Raw genomic sequence first — 14,642 nt, forward strand, 5'->3', positions numbered from 1 at the left:
AATAATAATGCATAAAATCAAATTTCAAAACAATTTTAATCAAAAATAAAAACTACTTTAAAATTCAATTTTAATAAATCCTAAATAAATTAAAAATCATGAATTGAAACAAATGACTATAAAACAATGAAAAATTATGGAAAAAAAAAAAACAAACAAACTATACAGCCTGTGTGTATTTCTTCCCGTTAGACAACAAAAACATGTCTTCGTTGTGTATATGGAAAGAAGGGACAATGGAGGTGGGGAGAAGAGGGGTGTGGGATGTGTGGGGAAGGAGGTGAGAGTAAAAGAAAAGGGGGGGGGGGGGGGGGGGGGGTGTAGAGTCAGTGGAGGGTAGATTAGATTTTTCAAGGTTTTATTAATAGCATGGGGGTGGGAATGGAAATCGAGGAGTGAGAATAGCCACTCCCTTCCCTCAGACACGAATTGTGTCGGTCTAGCTGTCTTTTGATTGGGCAAAGTCGCTGGATTTTAACAGCCCAATTCACAGACACTGTTTGATAGGATTCACCATAAGGAAATTATCTTGATAAAAAAAAAAACCCAAGGTAGTTGACTAGCTATCAGAAATGAGAAATTCGATAGGTATTTGTCATGCTTGTTGAAATTAACACAGTTAGTGCAAAAAAATGACAAATAGAACTAATCTAATCTAACAGAAACCCTTTAAAAAATTAAAAGACGACTTAAAACTTACTTAACCCTCTGTCTCTGTGTGAAATGATCTAGTAACATAATAAAGTTCATCTAAATATCCTTTCCTGTATAAAAAAAATTATAAGAAAAAGGCAGCTGAAGGGTTATTATCCCATTTCTAATTTATGTTTAGTTAAGTACTTGGGAACTGTCTAGAGTTTGAGGCAAGGTTTGATGACGGGAAACCGAATGGAATATTTTGTTTTGTTTCTTAGCCCTTTTCTAACAAAAATTAAAATATATCACTTTTAATTTATTGTCTTTTATTAATGTATGAATAAAATAGAATCCATCAATTTGTTTGCGTCTCATTCTATTATACATGTTATCAAAATATTATTTAAAAATTTGTATATGTTGGATAAGATATTTGTAGTTAAGTTTTAACTTTTTTATTAATTGAAAAATCTCATTTACAGTTAAGTAATTTTTTTATTAGTTTCTAACGTTTTCTGAATTGCTATTTAAAATAGTATTTTTTAAATTTTCTTTCACTTTTATTCTCAATATATTTATTTATTTATTTTATTATTTTTTTAAAATAAATTAATTTTATTATTTTTTTTGTTATTTTATACTTTTCAAATACTTTAACAGCTAATTTTATCGAATACTCATAATTTAATAAGTTAGATTTTATCATACTCATAATTTAATAAGTTAGATTTTCAATTTAGGTAACTTTTTAGCTTTTTGTTAACTATTGAACTAATCTTATCAAACATAATCTTTTTCGACCAAAATTATAAAATGATAGTTATTTTAACCTAAGTATTAACCCGGACAAACCAGGAGAGAGGTGGTGTATTTTAAGATTGTTTGATAAAATTTGTTAAAATTTATAATATTCCTTGTAAAAATTATTAGATAGAGAATAATTAATTTACTTTCACGGTTTTTTTTGTCTAAAACGTTGAAAAAAATAGTGTATTAATTACTGGCATTTTTTATATAAAAAATTGAATTCTACTTTTTCTTGACATGCATCTTGGATAATTGTAGCAGGCTAGTAGCTAGCCTGGAATGCGTACCTTATTGCTTGTTCTATCAGGAGAGAATGAGTATACATAGTATAAACTGATGCAAACCGTTCTTCGTCTTCATATTGAAAATCCCATTTCATTAATTTGTCCCACTTGCCTGTAGCTTATTTGCACAATAACGTGAAATGAATACCTTTGAGTTCAAGTAATGGAAACAAAACCCTATATCGAGTACTTCAAATGTAGATAATGCCAAATTCCCTAAAGACTTATTATTATTCATCTATTTTCTCTCTTAAGGGTCCTTATCTAGGTACTTACCCCCACACCATGTGTCTCAATTTTAAGCTTCTATCCAAACGAAAGCCACACGGAACATGGTCCACAGGACCACAGCATGTTTCATTCGAATGTCAATTCACATATTCGCATCATGTGTGCTCCATGTTCTTTCTTCTGCTTAAAATTTTTGTGGAGTATGGTAACTGGCCTACGCTATTTTGCAAAAATATTGTAGTCATTTATTGCATCATTGGAGATGGTTTAAGGCAAGTTAATTTGGAAATTTTACATTTAATTTTTATCCTTACTTTTAAGAAAAAAATAAATAAATGAATTTAATTTAACAAAAAAATATTAAAATTAACTTTGCAAATGTTTCTCCTAAATACACTAAAATTTATTGGGGTCATGGGGTGAGTTATATTTTTTTACTCTCCTTCAATCAAAACAAAATTGTGTCCGACAACTTAATTATGTATGCAAGAACATGTTCATCAGTATGCGTGTAAGAGCATGTTCAATGCATTTGGTTTGATCGGAAAGCAGAGGATATTTTTTTATTTCATTTAGTTTTGAAATCCAAAAGAAAAAAAAAGGAAAGTAAGAAAATAAAAACCTCTTTACATATATTTTTACCTTCCTCAAATATTTTGATAATTTGGAAAGGAGATAAATGATTTATATTTTTTTAAGAAGACAAAGGACCATTTTTCTTACAAATTAAAGCAAAAGGTCATGTTATTCCAAGAATAATATTCATTAAAATTATCTTCTTTAATGTATCTTGGTATATTACCGTCAAGATTGTGTGGATCAACTAAAAAGGTATTATTTCATCCTAACAAGTGATATTAATTTTGAATCTATAGTATATAATTATGTTAAATATTTAAAAAAGAATTTTTCACATAAGGGATGGAGAGTTTGTCACCATAATATTGTTCAACAAAACTTGAGTAACATTGTTTCCTATAAAAGATACTTACGTTCAAGAAAAAATATCTCAAAAAAATATTAAATTAATATTTTATTAAATGAATTTAATTTTACATATAAGATCTTGTAAAAATTTAGGCAATTCAACAGTTATGAGATTTTAATTTTTTATATATTATTAATATAAATATTTACACTGTCAAGCAATTAAAAATCACTTTAAATATAATTTTTGAACTATTTATTATAACAAATAATTTGAAATGTTTTTATAGGTAAATATTCATTATACAGGGAAAAATATAGACAAAAGCTACAATAATTTTCAAAAAAATAATTCTAAACTAACTTTTTAGTTCAATTAATCCACTGTGTTAACACAAGATAGTTTGTTCCTCTCATTCCATTTGACTGAATTTCGCAATTAATTCAATAGACCTTTCCAATATCTTACATATTTCAAAAATCATTTCAATAAACATGTGAGATAGTTGGAAGGCATGCTGAATTAATTATGGGATTCAATCAATTAGAATGGAGCGGACAAATTGTGAAATATTTTGGATTAACGTGGTCGCTTAATTGAAGTAAGAAGTTAGTCAAGGAACACAGAAATATAACAAGAAATTATTGCAGTGTTAATTTTTTTAAAAAAAATATTTGGTCAAGATCATACTTTATAGTTGAAGCATTTTATGAGAAACGAAAGTCATGTAAGCATGAGGGATTCTTCTCGCTATGCTTGTCAGGGTTTGTTTTCCTGTTAGATAATACAAAATCATTTTGAAAAGTATTTTTTGTTACAATACATCAACCTATAGAAAGATAAAAATGACTCTTGCACATGTTGTTTTAATTAGAACTGATTTATAGGGATTTATGCTTATAGATGACAAACAAAAATAAAATATACCTTAGAAGTTTATTAGTTTAATCTCTTTTCATTTTCTTCGACCACAAATAAGTCATTTACTTGCATGTCTTTTGTTTTCTAAAGCTACAGCTAAGGGGAATTGAGATTCAAGTTGAGACGAGGATTTGAGTTGGATGAGTGGTTTTAGTGGTAGCGTCTGTAGAGTTGATTATGGTCGGCGTTATTTGTGTCAGCTAATAAGGCACCATGCGGACACTACATGTAGCGTTAATCACATTTTTAAAAAAACAAATTAGCTTCAAAGGTATAATTGATATTTTGGCCAACACAACTTAGCCTCAACCAAACTACAGATGCAAATATTTTGCTTTGAGCAACATAGCGTCCACCTCAAGGCTGACGCAAAGTTGTCATTAAGTTCAAATTTGCACCGACTTTTGTGATATGGCAACAATTTTTGGCCAACACTAAATGACTTGTTTCTTATAATGATCTCCAACACCAAATATTATCAAACCACTCTCTCTTTTCAACTACATAAGCATCTTTATTAACACAGACTTAGTACAAGTTAGGAGAAACAAAATATTTTGAGCTAGTATTGCCAACCCGCAAACATCATTTCAAAAACTTCCTTGAATCAAATTATCCTTAAATATTAATTTATTAATTTTTTGCCTTAATTAATTAATCTTGCATAATTTTGTTTGATATTACATGAGTCCCTAGGATACGACCCGATTTACTTGATAGATACTACAGGAATGATATGCTTGCCATTTTGTGAATAGTGTTGTCAATCCGCAAACATCATTTCAAAAATTTATTTTTTTCCCCCTCATTTAGTTATGACCTTTCTTGATACACATTGAGTAAACCAAGTAGCATTCTTTTCAAGCAAATATCTCCAACAAAATGCACAATAAGCTAATTAATTAACCAAGATGACTCAATCTTCAGACAAACTACTTAAATTACCATACGAATAAGATAGGAGTGAAAATCAAACACTGTCAATATATCTACTACCAGAAAACGCGAACTCCATTTAATTAGCTAACAGGCTCGGGTTTAAGAGGTCCAAGTCCTTTACCTCTAGACCAACACAAGATTTTGGCTGCATGACATTTTTTTTTCCAACTAATCCAAACATTTTATTTTTTTAATTTTACAGTAATCCATATATAATTGTATAATAGTGTAAAGATGTATTCCAATTAATTATCTTATAAAAAAAAAACCATGGTAGAGTACCGTAAGACATCATATCATAATGATAAAATAGTGAAAATAAATTAAACCAATTATCTGTGGGCTAAAAAATGACGAAAGTTGTCTGGTTGTTGGTAAAAAGATACGAAATAAGAGAAGGAGAGAGATAAGGTGAGGGTGAGGCCTAAGAGGGTCAGTGGCCCCAAACCATCATCTGCTAAGGACACAGTAGCCCGTGCAAGAGCAGTATAACAGTGACATAAATTACCTCCCTCACTTCGCTGGCAAATTAACTTTATTACCACCCTTAATTATTTTACAAAAATGAATGCACAACGATGGAGAGAGGGAAAAAGTAGAGACACAGAGATCAAAAGAGATACACATATCATGAGTTGATTTATATACGCCTTTTTGGTGGACAAGCTAGCATGTTGTTATGTATTATTATTATTATTATTATTCTGTCTTGATGACACCAAATGATTGAGAAATAACAAGAGGGGAGGAGTAGGAGCTAAATTTTATGCATAAGAAAACAATAGCTGGCCACAAGATAAGTAGGTATTCAGAGTGAATTGTTTTCTACTCTTCGTCTCCTGATTGCTTCTGTCTCCTAAGATACTTTCCTCTTGGTAACTTTTGTGTTTCAAAATCTGAGGGTTTTTTTTTTCTCTTTTTTTTTTCTTTTCTGACAGACAAGATAGCAGGGAAAAAATCAAACATATACTTCAGGTCTTTTTTTCTTCTTTAATTCATTCTGTGTTGTAGTTTCTTTTTCTTCCGTTTCTTTTTGTTTATTCTTTCCATGAGACAAGGAAACATGCAATTGAGTTTTTTTCTCTTTCACCAGAAAGATATTCGGATATATTTGATTGGTTTTACTTTTGGTTCAGCAATTAGTTCCAGATTTGCACAACAATTATGGCGGCAGCTTCCTCATCCACTCCATTTTTGGGAATCAGAGAAGAAAGCCCTCAGATTACAACACACCATCAACCCTCCACAGTTTCTCCAACCACAGCGCCTCAAAAGAAACGGAGGAATCAACCTGGAACACCATGCAAGTAGCTTAGTTGAATTTGATTACTTAAACCACACACACATACACACCCTTTGCAATTTTATTTTTTTGCATTTTCTCAAGAAGAAACACAATGAAACCCTAAATCATGAATTATATGACTTAGGGCTCTTGACTTCTTTAATGGTTAGATTGCTTTCCTCCAAGTTTCTCAAAAGCACGGAGATGAGACTTCTAGTTTAAACTTTTTTAATGATTTTTTTAACTGTCTTTTTTTATTACTATTGAAAGGCCTACGTGGTTCTAAAAGAAGGTTAAAAAAGAAAGATTAGTTCTTCTGTTCCTTTGTGGATATATATGCAATTGATTGAAGCAAAGAATTTATTTTTTTTAATAACTTGTTGTTTGTCATTTTTTGATGGGGTATATAGATCCAGATGCAGAGGTGATAAAACTATCTCCCAAGACCCTAATGGCAACAAACAGGTTTATATGTGAGGTGTGCAATAAAGGGTTCCAAAGGGAGCAAAACCTACAGCTTCACAGAAGAGGACACAACCTGCCTTGGAAGCTAAAGCAGAAGAGTACAAAAGAGCAAAAAAGAAAGGTTTATCTGTGTCCCGAGCCCACTTGCGTCCATCATGATCCTTCAAGGGCTTTGGGAGACCTCACTGGGATCAAGAAACACTACTATCGCAAACACGGTGAAAAGAAGTGGAAGTGTGAAAAGTGCTCAAAGAAATATGCTGTTCAATCTGATTGGAAAGCACATTCAAAGACTTGTGGCACTAGAGAATACAGATGTGACTGTGGCACTCTCTTCTCTAGGTAACATAACAACCCATTTTGTCTTAGTTACGTTATTACTACCTAGCTATCTTGTCTTGCACTTCAACTTTATTTATATATATTCTTCACCAAGTATATATACATGCCAATGCCATCCAGTTTTATGAAAAAAAATTAGGGTTTCTTATGGTTTGGTGCTTTCTATTTTTTTTTTACACTACTAAAAGATTTTAATTAAGCTTGACTCGTTTAATTTATTTATTATAAGCATTTCTAAATGCAAACAAATTAAGTGTTGTTTCTAACTTACCTTGTTTTTTTATTATAGTTTTCTAAGAGAATTTTTAAAATAAGTTATTACAAGCACGAGTTGAGTTAATTCTACCATATATGTAATAAGTTGGAAAAAATATAAAAAAAAATTGTAGCTATTTAGGTTAAGTATATAGTCAAAAGAGAAGTTAAATGTGAACAAAAGCTTTCTCCTTTTCCCTGTAATTAGTTTGTGTTTGGGTGTTAGTGGAGGTATATGGCAGCAGGAGACTGCTCGCACGTGAGTACACTGTTAAAATGGGATACGAAAAATTGAAATGTTTTGAGAAGAAAAAAAAACAAGCAAGTTTCATCTTTGGTCCTAGGGAACAGCGCCCCCAACCCTTATTCCCATTCACGTGTAGTTAAGCAACGTTGCAAAAGGTAACGGGCATAGTGATACTGGGTTTGTTCTCACATGAGTTGGAGATGCTAGGTTTTGTTCTCTTTCGTTTTGGCTACATTGTAGCCGTTCAAATATATATATATATATATATATATATATATATATATATATATATATATATATATATATATATATATATATATATTCAGTTATTTTTTGTTGCAATGGGTCCGAGGCGAATAATTGTCACCACTGGCTCCCTATTTATTTATGTAGTTACTGAAACATATTCTCAGCATTAATTGGCTAGCTAGTATCTATTTGTTTACGCTTCTCATTGATTTTTTGAGAACCTAGCAATTTTTTGATGGTACGGTTGTCTTGAAACGAATCCTCATCGTAGAAAATAGACAAGTATTGAGGTTGTTTGCATTTATTGAACTGGCCCCATATTTGGGCTTATGATAATTGACTTTCATCAAATTGCAAATGGTTCTCTTTTATTTATCAAAGAGAGACCTTAAAGTGGCAGTTTGATTTGGATTTCTGGTGTGTGTCATATTTTGGTAAGACAATCCTCTGGGCCTTCTGTTTCTATTGTTTTTTTTTATTGTCAAAATAGCAAACGAAAATATATTTTTCATTACGCTTATAACTTCTTTTTTAATTTTTACATTTGAATACCTTTGGATTTGGTTGGTTAAATAATTAATATATCTGAAACTTCTGTAGTTCTAAAATTCGTCAGGTTGGATGCTGGTTAGGTTATCCATATATTAATTTATAAAAATAAATAAATGGTTTTATTTTACAATTTAGGTGTTGATGTGGTGACATAGTTGTCATTAGGTTGTATATATACCTTGTTTAATTAGGAACATTTTGATTATCATATTTTATTCTCGAACATACTTAAAATAATGTAGGTCATTGTACTTAATACTTGACCTGATAAATTCACCTTTCTATTATTTCCCTGAGTAATGTCAATCTCTATAGCTACATTTGTTACCAATGTAACATGTAGTTAATTAATTTACATATACTAGTATTTCATCAAATATTTTTTTATGCAGGCGTGACAGTTTCATCACTCATAGGGCGTTTTGTGATGCGCTAGCACAAGAGAGTGCAAGATTCCCCGGTGGCTTAAACCCTTTGGGGACTCATTTGTTTGGCACAAACCACACTACTAGTTTAAGCCTATCCCAAGTGGGTAACCAACTTTCCCAAGTTCAAAAGCAGAACCAAACCGCCACTAATTATAACAGCATTTTGCGCCTTGGCAACAATAATGTTGGTGCAGCAGCAACAAAGTTTGAGCACTTGATTCCACCTCTAAACCATTCTTCATTTGGACACTCACCACAATCAATGCCTTCCTCAGCTTTCTTCATGAATGACAACACAAATCAAGCATTATTTGAAGAACACCAATCACAACTACAAGGCCTAATGCAACTCCAAGATCTTCAAGGCAACACAAACAACTCTGATTCTTCATCAGTAGGTCCTCCTAATTCCAATCTTTTCAACCTCAGCTTCTTCCCAATAAGTAGCAATATTGGCACTGGCACCATAATACCAGGTCAATTCAACAACATAAGTGGTAGTAACCAAGGAACAACAACAACAACAACAACAACACTCTATGGCAATTCAATAGAAAACGAGTCATCCCCTCATGCTGGATCGAGTTTTTCTTCTATCTTTGGCAATTCAATAGAAAATGCGTCATCCTCTCATATGTCTGCCACTGCGTTGCTTCAACAAGCTGCTCAAATGGGTTCAACCACAACCACAACCACCAACAACGGTTCTTCTTTACTTGGAGGAATGTGTACTAACAATAGTTCCAAAGCTGAAAATGACCACCACCACAATCTTCAAGGGTTGATGAACTCTATTGCCAATGGAAACACGTCCTTGTTTGGGAGCATGCAAGGGAACGAAAACAACCTTTGTGGCTTTCACAACGTGGATGAGTCCAATAACAATAAGTTGCCCCAGAATCTTAGTGTAAACTTTGGAGGTTCTGATAAGTTGACCTTAGACTTTTTGGGTGTTGGAGGAATGATGACAAACATGAGTGGTGGATTTTCACAAAGAGAACAACAACAACATGTCACAGGTACTATGAGCTCTTTGGACCATGACCTAAAGTCAGCACAGTCATATCGTCATTTTGGAAAGTCAACGTTGCAATAAGGAAACTCCTCAAGAAAATCCTTGTTACAATGTTACGTATGTATGAACTTGTTTAAAACTGTTATTTGGCTTATTTTGTTATCTTTTCCCCAAAAGAACTCTAATTTACCGGTATATTAACTATGATTTCGATTCTAAAAATTGCAATTCCTATGTTTTTCTTGATCGAGGACTTATTCCCCTACTAATTCACTCACATATTTGACAGTGATAGACATGTAAAAAAGTTTACTGTTTCATTGAATTTCATGAGAGTGTGTGGGATAAAGTTTAATTTGAGACAGCAAAAAGCATACGGTAAAGCCAGCTAGCTAGGTTGTGTACAAATGCTCAACAGGCGAGGATGCTGACTCTCTTGCTGAGAATCTTCACATATTGGCTATATTCCAATGGAAGCGACAAAACCTGTTTTCATTTCAATTTCATCATTATTTTCTATATGATATTTAATACCGACTAAAGCTACACAAACTTAAAAATAATGCAGAAGGAATTTTGTATTGCATACCTAATTCCTTACTTTTCAAGAAAACCTTATTAATTAAAAGACTTACAAGACATACCAAGAGTCATACAAACTTGACGGCACATACAGATCTAAAAATAATTATGCATTTTTGTACATATAAAATACCATATATGTATCAGACGTCAAACTATTTTATTTTTTAAGAAACATGTGATTTGAGAAAATTATCAATAGTTAAAAAGTAATTTTATATCATATAATCTAAATTATTTCTTCTAAATTTAAAATAGAATTTATATATTTAAATATATTTTTTATTATAAATCTTAATTTTGATATAATTTTTATATTAAAAACGAATACTTATCCCACAGAGTGCACAGACTAAAATATTAATTAAAAAATGGTCACTAACTCCATTACCAACACTACAACTTGATACGGACCCTGCAAATTTTCATGTGCTTTTGTTGACATTCCTACCCTTTTTAGCCTTCCACTTTTAAATATTCCTGGCCATGTTGACCACTTTTGAAACTCACATCCATGTAGAGTTCTTGACACGCTCTCTCTCTCTCTCTCTAAAGTCTAAACTGTTTGCATGGTAGCATGCACTGTAGCTAGGCAGTGCCGTGGTTGCTGGTTAGGGTTAGGTCTCACGTCATTATTCAGTTGGTGGAAGATTTTTATGGCGTTAATGAATGAGGTTGTGGTGTGGTGTGATGGCTGAGCATATATTACAGTGTGCTCAGCATCCAACAGAAACAGTATATAGTCTCTGCAATGTTCGTTATTGTGATTATTAGTAAAGATATTGTGACACTTTTGTCGCACCCCATGTCATTTGCTTCTTCATGTGGGAATCACTCGTCCGTGACTATCAAACCCAGTCATCTCATTTCGTCTTTATATCGTGTACCACTTCCTTCTCCATTTTTCTTTTTTCGGATAATTCATTCAAAGTTCCAAGTTCGAACGAATCCTCATTTCACACGTACGTTATTATCAAATCAAATGTGCTTTAAAAATCCTTGTTATGGATTTATTCAGCAAAGGAGATTTATAACTTTATGTAATATTGATACATTTCCAAAATTTTCAAAATTTCATGACTCACCGCACACTACTAATATAGTATCTAAGAATCGCCACAGGTTCCTTCAGTCTTAATAATATATATGCTTGGTAGTTGGTATGGATTTCCAGACGGATTTAGTTTTGGTATGTTTAACTTTTTTTAATTAATTTTGAAAGATAACAATTTGTTAACTTTTAATAAACAAAAACAAAAATAATTATTGCTTTTGGAAAAAAAAATTAAACATGCAATCGAAAAAAATCGTCTAGGTCTTTCAAAATATATATATGGTTTACTGTTTTACAAAGTAGATAAGCATAGTTTTTTCTGCCGCGCTGTATCGAACTCAATCATTCAAGAATTAAAGACTGACTAGCTTGCATATCAAAGTCCTCTATTTGTTTGTCCATTTGCACGTCAAGTGATGTAAACATGAAGCCTTTATTAATTTTCTTTTAAGAAATTACAAATAATAAATTGGAGTTGGCTTAAGCATAAAAACTTTACACAGTATTATACCTGGCGTAATAGATTAACCAAATAATCAAATATAACAAGACAATAGGATTTTAACACGGACTAATTTACTTTTAAATATATTATTATTATTATTCTTATTATTATTGCAGAAAGCAAATTTTCATTTTTGAGAAAACCATCTAAATTATCTAATTTGTTTGATCTTCTTGATATTGTCAATATTATTTAGAAGGAGTAAAAGTTTTAAAGGTTCATAGTAAATTTTGGATTTTTTCATTATTTTTTTTTAAAAAAATATGCAAGCCAAATTCTGCAAAGAAATTGGTTACATCACTTTGATACTCCAAAAATAAGTTATTTGTATTTTTATTTTTGAGTTCTAAAGTTTAAATTTCTCAAATGACATGTGGACCAAAAAGCTAAAGACGTAATAATGGCCAAATGAATAATGAATAAACATAATAGTGATATACTAAAGATGATGCAGATATGAATTAAGCATCAAAATTTAATCTACAAATATATCTCATAACACCCAAGAATGGCGAGAAATGGGACTAGAATTAGATGTGTCAGTATCACATACGAGGATGACACTACTCATGAGGTAAGGCCACAAAGATAAAAACTAAAAAGCCAAATAAAAGGGCATAAGGAATCCACACTTCTGCAAAAGCAAAACAAGACGTCGAATATATATACACATAACAACTATTTGAAGATACTTGGAGATTTCATTTCTTAGACTGCCAGACAAAATCAAATTAGCCCCACCCCCTAATAAAAGTAAAGAAAATTACACAAGCCCCATGAGACTCTTTCAAATGTCACCTAACCCTCTATTTTTTGCTCGTAAGTTCCCTTTATACAAATTTCTCATATATATGACAATGGGTAATGTATGTAGTTCGGGTATACTTGTACAAATTTCTCATCATGGGTAGAATAATTATCCAACGGATGAGTTCGGGTATAAATAATTACCAACAAAATTTTAATAGGTACAAATGCAAATGTGGATACCTTAAGAGTAATTTTAATAGAAAATGTTCTTTTAAGATCTTAGTTATATTTTTGGTTGATATATAGTGTTATATTACTTTCAAGATCTTTTTTTATTTTTTTATTCTAATAGTAAATCGATCTTATTTTGAGATTTTAAATTTTTTTTATGAATTTTACAAGAGGCTTATCTTCTAATATTTATTTATAATTTATTTTAAAATAATTAATTATATAATTTTTAATTACAATTTCTTCTTTTTCTTCCTTCTTTGCCCCTACTCTCTCTCCTCCCTCGGTATTTCTTTTTCTTTTTTTCCTTCCTTCTCCGCCCCCACCGTCTTTCCTCCCTTAGCATATTTTTCCCCGTCTCCCCCCTCTCCTCCCTCTATCATCTTTTTTCTTTCTCTTTCCTTCTCCCCCTGCAAGTAGAAGAGAGCTAAGCATGACGACGGTTGGCAGCAGTTGCTCTTCAAGCCCCTCCTGTGAGCCTCCTCGTCGCTCCTCTCCTCTGAGCCTTCGAGCCGCTCCTAAGCCTTACAAAAACCCTTCCTTCAAAACCTCCCTCTCTGCGCCTTTGCTTTCCACAAATGTTGTGTTGGGAGAGAGTAAAAAATCTTTTTTTTGAAACATTGCAAATCTTGGGAGTTCTTGTAGAAGAATTGGATCTTCCCATGAAGATCTAACAACCTGCTTCAATCATGAATCTTAGCAAGATCAAATCTTGAGGTTAAGATTTCCTTACAAGAATCCTTATTGAAGATGCTCTTAGTATCTAATATATCTTACTAATACTCAAAAAAATAAAATAAAAAGAGATAGATCAAGGATCACATTTTCTAATTTAAAAAACAAAAATACATTCCTTATAGATTATACTTTTCTGTATTAATGTTTTGATTATTATTGTTATCTTTTATAAGAGATTTTGAATAAGAATTTAATTTTTGTGATGTTGTATGATTATGTTTTATACTGATATAAAAATGAGTATTTTTATAAATGATTTTAAATTGGATTTAATTTAATTATTATTGTATTTTTTAATCAATATTTTACGTATCAATTTTTTATAATTAAATAAAGTGTGGGTAATAATAGGTACATGTATGAACAAGGGTATGAAAATTAAAGTTATTACTTATAGGGGTGAGTCCAGGGATGAATTTTTTTTTAAAATGCGGTATGAAAATGAGTACTATAGTATCATATCTAAACTTTACTCATTGGCATCCTTAATTATACATGATGTTATCTAACTTTTACACTAAAATGTTAAATGATTCAATTACCCTAGAGTCCAACATTACCCTTATTCACTTTAACAGGCCAAAAATTTCTTTGATGAAGCAAATAAAGAGAAATAACCAAGAGACTATGTGGTTAATTAGAAAGGGAGGAATAATTATAATTTTGTGTTTTTGATAAGAAAAAAAAAAGACTATTATTGGAGATTGAGTGGAAATGGTGGTCTAGAGGGGGTGGGTCGTGGTGACTAGAGAAAGGGTATGATTATTGGCGACGGTTGTGGTGGTTTTGAGCTAAGCAATTGTGATTAAAGAAAGGGTGTCAAAGCACCACAATTGTGGTTCTTAAAGTAGAAAAGAAGGTTTGTTGATAATTATAATTTTACAAGTATTTATAATTTTCTTTAGTTTTAGTAGCCACTTTTGTTATCTCTGTCACACTACACTTAGGTTTGGTTGTGTTTCTTAACATGGTGGATGCAAAGAAGATTCTGACGAGGATTTTGATAAGTGGGGACGGCATCTGATCTGATGAAGAATGGAACTTGTAAATAATTACCTACACAAACATTCTTATGTCAAAGTTTGAGAGTGTAAAAAACATGTAGAATGAGCTTAAATTTATACTTGTAGGCATGAAAGACCTTATATAATAGTTTTTTATTTTATTTTTAGTAGTAGTTGGTAGGTGAAGCATTTGT

The 14,642-nt window shown here is 31.5% G+C and overlaps 1 protein-coding gene across 2 annotated transcripts; it reads left to right on the top strand.

The window, feature by feature from the left end:
* The first annotated feature begins 5,189 nt into the window (after positions 1-5,189).
* Positions 5,190-9,806, top strand: LOC100795090 (protein indeterminate-domain 4, chloroplastic). Of its 2 annotated transcripts, none has more exons than XM_006589334.4 (5): positions 5,190-5,550; positions 5,685-5,721; positions 5,883-6,049; positions 6,442-6,838; positions 8,534-9,806. In XM_006589334.4, the coding sequence occupies exons 3-5, from the start codon at positions 5,911-5,913 to the stop codon at positions 9,663-9,665; spliced, it is 1,668 nt and encodes a 555-aa protein (XP_006589397.1). In that variant the 5' UTR covers positions 5,190-5,550; positions 5,685-5,721; positions 5,883-5,910; the 3' UTR covers positions 9,666-9,806. The 2 variants fall into 2 exon arrangements, with proteins under 2 accessions (XP_006589397.1, XP_003535516.1); XM_003535468.5 differs by having other exon boundaries at positions 5,252-5,546.
* The last annotated feature ends 4,836 nt before the right edge of the window (positions 9,807-14,642 follow it).

This window comes from Glycine max, chromosome 10 (assembly GCF_000004515.6).
Source record: "Glycine max cultivar Williams 82 chromosome 10, Glycine_max_v4.0, whole genome shotgun sequence".
NCBI classification, from domain to species: domain Eukaryota; kingdom Viridiplantae; phylum Streptophyta; class Magnoliopsida; order Fabales; family Fabaceae; genus Glycine; species Glycine max.